This window comes from Dryobates pubescens, chromosome 18 (genome assembly GCF_014839835.1).
Source record: "Dryobates pubescens isolate bDryPub1 chromosome 18, bDryPub1.pri, whole genome shotgun sequence".
Taxonomy (NCBI): domain Eukaryota; kingdom Metazoa; phylum Chordata; class Aves; order Piciformes; family Picidae; genus Dryobates; species Dryobates pubescens.
Window position 1 is genome coordinate 3,766,226 of NC_071629.1, and position 9,711 is coordinate 3,775,936.

General features: G+C 55.0%; 1 protein-coding gene across 1 annotated transcript; it reads left to right on the forward strand.

The window, feature by feature from the left end:
• The first annotated feature begins 4,165 nt into the window (after positions 1-4,165).
• On the forward strand, positions 4,166-8,168 carry TAF9B (TATA-box binding protein associated factor 9b). Its single transcript, XM_054169598.1, has 7 exons — positions 4,166-4,253; positions 4,351-4,432; positions 5,237-5,373; positions 5,455-5,589; positions 6,189-6,270; positions 7,184-7,297; positions 7,806-8,168. The coding sequence occupies exons 1-7, from the start codon at positions 4,203-4,205 to the stop codon at positions 7,970-7,972; spliced, it is 768 nt and encodes a 255-aa protein (XP_054025573.1). The 5' UTR covers positions 4,166-4,202; the 3' UTR covers positions 7,973-8,168.
• Positions 8,169-9,711: the final 1,543 nt, after the last annotated feature.

Below are 9,711 nucleotides of genomic sequence, written 5' to 3' on the forward strand. Positions count from 1 at the left end.
CATGCATTGTATTACTAAATTGTAACTATCAAATAGATAATATATTTAATACAGCCAATAAATAAGACAAATGTATTCAAATCTGGCCCCCCCCCGGGGTGCTTGTGTGCGTTTGTGGGTTTGGATCTCAACTTGGGAGCAGTCACAGAGTCCTTGGCATGGTGAGGGTTGGAAGGGACCTCTGGAGATCAGCCAGTCTAATCCCCCTGCTAAAGCAGGGGCACCCACAGCAGGCTGCCTGGGATTGCAGTGGCCAGGTGGGTTTGGACTCTCTCCAGAGAAGGAGACTCCACAAACCCTCTGTTCAGAGGGAACCTCCTGGGTGCCACTTTGTGCCCATTACCTCTTGTCTTCTCATTGGGCACCACTGACAAGACTTTGGCCCTGTCAGCTTGCCCTCACCCTTTAGATATTGATGAGCATTGAGCAGATCCCTACTCAGCCTTTCCTGGTCAGGGAGGTGCTCCAGTCTCCTCATCTTTGTAGCCTCCACTAGACCCTCTCCAATAGTTCTCTGTCTTGAACTGAGTAGCCCAGAACTGGACTCAGTACTCCAGCTGTGTCCAGGAGCATAGAACTTCTCTTGACCTGCTGGCCACACTTCTTAGTGGATCCCAGGAGACCTTTGGCCGCCTTGGCCGTGAGGGCACATTGCTGGCTCATGGTGAGGGAATCTCAGGTCCCACTCCACAGAGCTGCTTTCCATTTGTGGCTGTTTCAATTGGAAAAGCTGTTTAAGATCATCTAGTTCCAACCATTATCTACCCATAGTGCTGCTGCAGTGGGAGGCCTCTGACATGCCCAAGCTCCTTGGCACACAGGTCTGGAGCCACCTGTGACTCTGTGCAGCCATTCCCCACGCTGCTGTCATCCATCTGCCACCTACACACAGGTAATGATGCTGCACAAAGCACTCAGCCCCTTTCTCCTTACCCTGCAAAACCTTCCTGCAGTTACCAAGCAGGGCAGAACACTTCATCAATCCTGGAAGTAACAATTAGCCCAAGTGGGGCCAGTTCATTTCCATGCTTCTGTGTTTACTTAGGGCCTTTCCCACATGAGCTCCTCCCCAGCATATGCTGCTAAGTGGGAAATTTCTCCTGAGGGTGCTTTAATAATGTTGAGATAGGGCAGGAAAGCCTTTACTTGGCCATCAGTCTTCCCAATGAGACAGGCTGACACTCAGCCCTGATTTACTTCAGAAAGGATCAGAGATGGTGAGTTGGAAAATGCCAGGGTGAGGGGAGATGGGGCCAGCATGAGGGAAAACACCAGGGAAGGCTCTGGGATGCTGGAGCTTAACTCACAGCTGCAGCAAGCAGGGACGTGGCACTGGAGAGGCTGCCACAGTAGGATGTGCCCAGCCAGCCCTGGGAAATTCTTCCATGAGCTGGGAATTGGGGTGCTGGCAGAAGTCAGCAGGGTCCCCACTACAAAATAAGCCTCCTCTGCTCTCCTCAGGGCTCTGCTCTTCACAGTTGACCTTGTCAGGAAGACGCAGGAGCACTGTTCAGCAGCCAGCAGCTGGGAGAGCCAACAGCCCGTGTGGGATGTGGGCATGAAAGGTCAGTGCTGAGCACAGTCTCTGCATTGTGTTGACAGAGCTTCTACCATCAGGGAGATCTCTTCTGCTGTTTCCAAGAGGTGGAAGCGCTGCCTGAGGAGGGTTTATGAGAGATTCAGGCACCTCAACACCTCCAAAACCCCCAGAAGCATTCCATGTGCCAAGGCTTGGCTTTGCTGCACCTTCAACACCTCAGTAAAAGCCCTCTAAGCAGCAGCTCCACAGCTCTGCAGTGGTGATGTCCGTGCCGGCCCCTGAGCAGGGCTGAGCCCTGGCCAGCACAGGCTCAGAGGGCTGAAAGCCGAGCGGCCCCTGCCCTTGTTTCTGCGAGCAGATCCCTCCCAGCTGGGGGACAGCTGCCTTTGATGAAGGTCCCTGTTTTAGCAGTGGTAGATGGAGGAGTCGGTGCTCAGCCTGGCCACGCTGTGACCCAGTTTCCTGTTTTCCAGCGCCGAGAGAAGTCCCAGTGTCTGGGCAGAGCCGGAGGGTGACTGCTCTTTCAGTCGTGGTGCCCGCAGCCAGCTGAACGCAGGCATTCACAGCACGGCCGTGCCTGGGGAGGGAGCACTCATGGCCAGGCAGAGCCACTCCAGCTCAGCTGCCCACACTGAAGGCATTTGTAGCCTCGGGGACAAATGTTTTCCCTGTGGAAATTGGCTCCTCCTGTCTTCTCCTCACCACTGGTTTCCAGGCAGAGATGCTGCAAATAGCCACAGCTCTTGGTCGTGGTGCTCAGTCTCCAAGTGGAAAGTGGTCACAGCACAGAGAGGAGATCTGGAGGGGTGGAAGGGTCTTTTCCTGCTTTTGGGGTTAAACACAGAGCCCTCTGGCCATTTGGAGCATCTTTCCTTTTTATTGCCTCAGGAATAAACAGCAGTGACAACAGGCAGCCAAGTTTCAGCCTGATCCACAGCCTGCCTCCAGTCCACACTGGAAGAGCTCCCCTCCCCCTCTTCCCTATAGCAAGGGGAAAAGAAAAAGGGGAGGAAAAGAAAAAAGAAGTGGGTTCTGTTTGTTGTCTAAGGTCAGTGTCTGGAATTCATCCTCCGTCCCTCCTCGCAGGATGTTTTTGTGTAACATCCTCTGACTCATGAAAGTCAAATGACTTGGCCCATAGTGCTGCAGCGCTTCCAGCCAGAGAGCCTGGGCACGGCTGTTCCAGCTCCTCCAGCCTCTGCTGCAGCTGTGGGGCTGCCCCTGCCACACCAGGCCAGGCACCTCCCATCACCAGCAAACCCACATGGTGGTGGGCAGGCTGCCAGCCACCAGCTCAGTCCCTCTCCAGAGGGGCCAAGATGGGTTTGAAAGCGGCAGTCACGTGCAGGTGGCCTTTCGGGTGTTAAACATCAGCCTTGGGATAGATGAGGAGCGGAGAGAGGCTTGCTGCTGCCGCTGGGAGGGTTTGCAGGCATGAATCAGAGAGCTCACAAGTTAACAGCTGTTTATTTCTTCTTTCTCTTGAAGGAAGTTGGCTTCTCTTCCTCCTTGCATCAGCTGGGCCAGCGCGGGTGTCGCATCCTCCTCCAGCCTTTGCTTCGTTTGGACCATCAGGGCTAATGACGACATCATTGCAACGTCTTCTGGTATGCTGCTAAGCCCCTGCTGGACAAAAATCACAAGAAAAAGCTTTTTGGTTGTTTTTTTGGCATGTCCTGTTGTGCCTTAGAAAGTGAGAGCAAAACTTCTGACGAGCCTTGCATGGAATGTGCGTAGGGCTCCTTCGGCTGCTCGGGAAACAAGCTCAGAGAGCCCTGCCGCCAGTCCTCTCAGCTTGCTTCAGTCTGGGGAATGCTGGCAGTTCACAGTGTTAATGAAGTAACCCTCTGCTTCCTCACTGAGCAAACACCTGCTGCTGGACCGTTCTGCAGCAAGCAGGACGAAGGGCTAACTCCCCGAACCCCTAGGACTGGCTGTGTGCTCTCATGCACGGCCTCCTCTCCACAGATGTTTTCATGAAGAAGAATCTCTGCATCACAGAAAGGCAATGTTTGATCATAACAAAGCACGATTAAAGCCCTGGGGAGGGAGCTCAGGGCTTCACTGCACAGCCCACAGCTGGGAGGACTGCTCAGTGGACAGGAAATTGGCTGGGTGGTTGCATCCAGACCTAGCCATCGGCTGATGCCCACCTGGAGGTCAGTGACAAGTGGTGCGTCGCAGGGGGGCACACTGAGGCCACTGCTGATTAATATCTCCATCGATGACACAGTGAGATCCAGTGCACCCTCAGGTGCGGTTGGACAGGGCTTTGAGCAACCTGCTGCAGCTGCCGGTGCCGCCGCTGACTGCAGGAGGGTTGAACTAGGTGCCCGTTAAAGGCCTCCTTCCAAGTGAACCCATTCTGTGCTTCCCCAGCCTGGCGAGGGGGCACAGGGGTAGCGACCGCTGCGACCTCCACTCGTGCCGCGGCTGCCAGAAACGGGGAGGGTTTGTTTGCTCTGGCACAGAGATGGGGATCAGCAGCAGCTGCATTGTCAAAGCTGCTGCCAGGACGCTGCTTCTCCCCCTCGGCTCTGCGGCCGCCACGGCCGGGGCCAGGCCGCGTCTCCACGGCAACCGACCCCTCCCGGCCGCCGTAGCGGCGCTCGGCGCCCCTCGGTCACGCGACCGGAAGCGGCGGCTGCGGCGAGCGGAAGCGATGGAGCCGGCCAAGATGGCGTCTCCCAAGAGCGCGCCCAAAGACGCGCAGGTACCGCGGGGGCTAGCGAGCCGTGGGGAGGATGGGGTCGGGCCGCGACGGGTCGCGTCGAAGTACTGTGGCTGAGCGGTGCCTCTCTGCCCCGCAGGTAATGGCGCAGATCCTGAAGGACATGGGCATCACCGAGTACGAGCCGCGCGTCATCAATCAAATGCTGGAGTTCGCCTACAGTAAGCGGGGCCGGGGACGCTGACCCAGGGGAGGGAAGTGAGGAGGGAAACGCCGGCTGGGGGAGGGAAATGCTGACTAGCCTGGGGAGGGGGTTCTCCTGATTTAGCCCAGAGTCCCAGCACGGTGGGGGTTGGAAGGGATCACTGGAGATCGTCCAGTCTAACCCCGCTGCGAGAGCAGGATCACCCACGGCAGGCTGCCCAGGGTTGTGTCCAGGCGGGTTTGGAATCTCTTCAGGGGAGGAAACTCCACAACCTCTCCGGGCAGCCTGCTCCAGGGCTTCCAGCACTCTCACAGCAAATAAAGTTTTCCTCCTTATGTTAAAATAGACCCTTCTCTGTTCTGGTCTGTGCCTGGTGCCCCTTGTTTTGCACCACTGAGAAGGATCTGGGCCTATTCTCTTGCTCCCTACCCTTTAGCTCTTGCTGAGCATTGAGAAGATTGCCTCTCAGTCTGCTCTTCTCCAAGCTAAACAGCCTCAGGCCTTTCAGCCTTTACTTTGTCAGAGAGGTGCTCCAGTCACCTCAGCTTCCTCTGGACTCTCCTGTAGTTCCCTGTGTCTATTGGACTGGGGAGCCCAGCACAGGACTCCAGCTGTGGCCTCACTAGAGCAGAGGAGAGGCAGAGGAGAGCCTCCCTTGACCTGCTGGCCACACTCATTTTAATGCCTCCCAGGAGGCCTTCCTGGCCTTGAGGGCACATTGGTGGCTGTGGAGGAAGGGGGTTTTGACGGCAGCTCGGGGGGATTGGGCAGGGGAAGGTTTTGTTTAATCCAGCCTCAGTGAGGCATTCCTTTTCCCCAGGGTATGTGACCACCATTCTGGAGGATGCCAAAATCTACTCCAGCCACGCAAAGAAGTCCAGCGTCGACGCCGACGACGTCAGGCTGGCAATCCAGTGCCGCACTGACCAGTCCTTCACCTCTCCACCTCCCAGGGACGTGAGTAAAGCTCTGATGATTCTGACACCACCTGACAGAGGACAGAGGTGAGAGGGTAACTGTGTGTGTCTCTCCCTCCAGTTCTTGTTAGATATTGCAAGGCAGAAAAACCAGACGCCGCTGCCGCTCATAAAGCCTTACTCTGGACCCAGGCTCCCTCCTGACAGATACTGCCTGACAGCTCCCAACTACAGGCTCAAGTCCTTGCAGAAGAAGGTAGGGGGTGGCACACCTAACAGCAACTTGTCAGGAGTATTGTTGGGATTGGGGCTTCCCACACCTCTGAAGGATGTGTGCAGGCCAATAACTGACCTGTGTGTGGCAAAGCAGTGTTTGGAGCTCCATCAGGGGGCTTTGTTACTGAGGATCCCCAGGGTTACTCAGTTTCAGGTGCAAAGTGTGTTAGAAAAGGCATCTGTGAGCTTTTCAGTGTTGAAGTAAAACTGGCAGGTCGGATATCAGGTCGTAAAAGGCTAAAGCAAAGCTCTGAGGTAGGTCTCAAAGGGTGTTTTGTACTTGTTCCTCAGCTCTTTGTGCTTTAGAGGGGACAGATTTGCTTTGCCTGCTGGAAAACGCTGAGTGCCTTGGTGTTGATTTGCCCCAAAGGTTCTCAAAGCTGAGCTTAAGGTTCCAGGTGTGGATGTGGGATGTGTGTGCAGCCCCTGCTGCTGCCCTTTGCACCATGAGGAGACCTTCTGTGTGGCCATACAAATGGTTGGTGGTGGTGTGAAAGAGGCTCTGTGGTGGTGTTGTTTCCATGTCCAGAGGTGTCAGTCTCTGCTGGGATGCTGAATGATTCTGTTCTCTCTCCCCAGGTCTCTTCCTCTGCAGGAAGAATCACAGTGCCTCGCCTGAGCGTTGGTGCTGTGAGCAGCAGGCCCAGCACTCCCACCTTAGGTAGGAAGCAGCTTTGGGTCTTCATCTTGATTTTGTGAAGGAAAAGCATGAGGAGTAATGTAAGGGTCCTGCAGCTGGGCAGGACATGTTGGGTACCAGATGATCAGCGTTGTTTGACGCCTTAACTAACAAGCAAGTCAAGGGAGGTTCTGCTCCCCCTCTGCTCTGCCCTGGTTGGTCCACATCTGGAGTGCTGTGTCCAGTTCTGAGCTCCCCAGTCCAAGAGAGACAAGGAGCTGCTGGAGAGTGTCCAGCAGAGGCTACAAAGGTGCTGAGAGGACTGGAGAATCACTGTGACAAGGAAAGGCTGAGAGTCCTGGGGCTGCCTAGCCTGGAGAAGCAGCCTGAGAGGGGATCTGATCAAGGCTGATCCATAGCTGAAGGTCAGGGAGCAAGAGGATGTGGCCAGAGCGTTTTCAGTGGTTCCCAGCAACAGGATAAAGGGCAGCAGGCACAAACTGGAACCCAGGAGGTTCCTTCTGAAGTTGAGGAGAAAATTCTTTGCTGTGGGGGTGCTGGAACATTGAAGCAGACTTCCCAGAGAGGTTGTGGAGTTTCCCTCTCTGGAGAGACTCTAAACCCACCTGGACGTTGTGATCCTGGGCAGCCTGCTGTGGGTGACCCTGCTTTGTTTGGTGTGTGTGTGGCCTTTCAAAGTCCCTTCCAGCCCAAAGCATTCTGTGATGCTGTGATCTATGGCTGAGCATGCCCCCAGTGTGTGTCTGCAGTGTGCAGTTTGCTGGCTCTTGAGTTAATGCCTCCAGAGTGACTCCTGTGTGTCGGGCAGCCAGGTGCTCCTTCTGTGCTCCCACCGCTTTGAAGGGAAGGCCCCCACTTAGCCAGCAGATTCCTGAGTGCAGCTGTGTTTCTCTGGGTTCAGTTTCTCTCTTGATGGAGTTGGTTTGCATTTCAGGGACCCCTTCAGCACAGACAGTGGCTGTCTCCACAAAGGTGGGCACCCCGGTGTCGCTGACGGGGCAGAGGTTCACTGTGCAGATCCCCTCCTCGCAGGCAGCCGTCAAGGCAGGTAAGACACCAGCTGGGGGGGGTCAGCAGCACCTCCTGCCCTTCTCTTTGGCAGAATGGAAATCAATTCAGAGTAAACAAGGGAAATGTCTTCATCCCTTCTGCTTTCTGGTCTTGTGGCTCTCATTTTTAAGCATGAGCTCAGTAAGTGTGGGTCAGCTGAGTGGACAGCCAGGTGGGGCTCCAGCCCACGGTGTTCCAGGAGCACGTGGCTTTATGAGCTGGGCAGGTCTGCTCAGCTTGCATTTTCTGAAGCTTTTCATTGGCTCACAAAAGCCCAGCAGCCCAGCATGGGGGGGTGTGGGGGTGTTGAGGTCTTTTCCAACCTTATTGATTCTGTGATCATCCAGTCTAAAGCAGGGCACCCACAGCAGGCTGCCCAGGATCACGATGTCCAGGCAGGTTTGGCCTCTCTCCGGAGGGGGAGACTCCACCACCTCACTGAGCAGCCTGCTAAGAAGCTTCTCCTTGTAGTTCCTGCCAGTGACTTCTTTGCTTTCCCTCCACAGCTACACCAACTACTCCAACAGTGCAGAATGTTCTCATCAACCCTTCGTTAATCGGCCCCAAGAACATCCTCATCACTACCAACATGGTGTCCTCACAGAGCACAGCCTCTGAGCCCAACCCCCTGAAGAGGAAGCACGATGATGATGATGACTATGACACCTTGTGAAGAGACTGCCCCAGCCTCTCCTGGTCTCCAGTGATTCACACTGAGGCCCGTGGGGGTTCTGCCAAGAGTAACCAGTGTGAGCATGTGGCCATACTCTGTTCTTCCTTGGGCAGCTGTGGAGGGGGAGAGAGCACAGCTGGTGGAGAGAAATCAGTGCCTGAGCTTTCCCTGTGGCACATAATGTCCTTAGAACCTCAGTGGCCAGCCTGGCTCAAGTCTATCCTGGGCCTTGGGGCACTGTGTGAGCTGGAGAGAAAGCAGCTGTGCCACTTCCCTGCCCCAAGGGGGACAGTGCCTTTCTGGTGTCTCCAGCACAGCCCCCCTGGAGGAGCTGGGCAGGGAGGGGATGAGCCTAAGGCAATGTTTCCAATAAAAACCAGCCAGTTTTTCTGCTTTGCAGCTTTGCTTCCCTTGCAGCTGATTAGGGCAGGGTGCCTGCCCCAGCCCTGCAGAGGAGGGGTGAGGCTCAGGCCACAGGCAGGTGAAGCCTGCCTGAACAGGCTTCAGGGCCACAAAACCCTTCTAGCAGCAGAGGCTGAACCGAGCTCTGTGGTCATAGCAGGGTGATGGTTGGGGGTAAGCTGCTCTTTGATGCCTGGGAAAGGCAAGGAGAGACCTGGCAGCTGTGCTGCTCCCTGGACACCTCCAGCACCCAGGGGGATTCATGATACTGCCTAGGACAAGTTTGTCATTCACTGCCTTGCCTTTCACAGCCCAAGGATTTGTTGCCTTTGTGCTTTGTCTTTGTTCTTCAACTATGAAACAGTCCTGACTCACAGAATCTGAACCCCTGCCTGAGAGAGGGGCAGGCTTGTGGGCTGAGAGTGGTGCCCCTCCTTGGGTAAAGGCCTCAGACCTTGCAGCCTTGTTTAAAGCATTGAAACAAACCTCTTAGAATGAGCAGGGACTGCTTTGGCTGCTGAGAAAGCAGCAGGGTGGTTGAAGAGGGAAGGGGAGCCAGGAAAGAGCTCATGGGTGAGGGGGCTGGGCCTGGGCTTGCAGTTTCCACAGACAGGATGCACAGAAGGGTGGGGGATGAGGTTAGACAGCAAGAGGCTGAGGGTGGATAACAGGAACCATTTATTTCCTCAAAGGGTTGTCAAGGGCTGAAAGAGGCTGCCCAGGGCAGTAGGAGAGTAAAAGCCATGGTGAGTGAGTGCAGCACTGAGGTGAAAGCTGCTGCTCTGAAAAGCATTTTCTGATCTCCATGCTTCTGTGCCTGCTCCTTTGAAACAGAACAAGCCTGGAGAAGAGCAGGAGGGGGAGGGCACCTTGCTCATCAATGTTGGCACTAATGAGGAGAAAGCCTGTAGCTATCCTTTGGTGTTCATTGAAAGCCTGTCTGAGCAGCTCCTCATGGCCCATAGCCAGGGCACCAAGCCCAAGAGGAACAGCCACAGCTCTGAGGGGAGGTGCAGTGCTGGAGCAACAGCCACTGGCAGCCTGAGGTGTAGGGGTGGGAGAGAAAAGGAAAAACTGAATCACTTTTGTCACTTTCTTCAGGTTGTGACTCAAAAAATGAGGACAGAGGAGTAAGGCAGAGAAAAGAAAGCAGAAGCCTGGCTGGGGCTAGCTGCTTTTTGAATGAGGTGTGACAGATCTGCTCCTGGCCCTCAGAAACACAACTGCCACAACACTTTTGAGAGGAGGGAGCTCAGGGGATACAAGAGAGACTAAAATTCATGGTTAGGAGTTCCTTTATTAAAGCTACAAACGCAAGTTAAAAGGCTCCACTATTC

Excerpts from the sequence above, each read along its gene's own strand:
- TAF9B (XM_054169598.1), top strand. The coding sequence starts at position 4,203 with ATGGAGCCGGCCAAGATGGCGTCTCCCAAGAGCGCGCCCAAAGACGCG. Across the intron at positions 4,254-4,350 it reads GCGCGCCCAAAGACGCGCAG|GTAATGGCGCAGATCCTGAA; the intron begins GTACCGCGGGGG and ends TCTGCCCCGCAG. Across the intron at positions 4,433-5,236 it reads AATGCTGGAGTTCGCCTACA|GGTATGTGACCACCATTCTG; the intron begins GTAAGCGGGGCC and ends CCTTTTCCCCAG.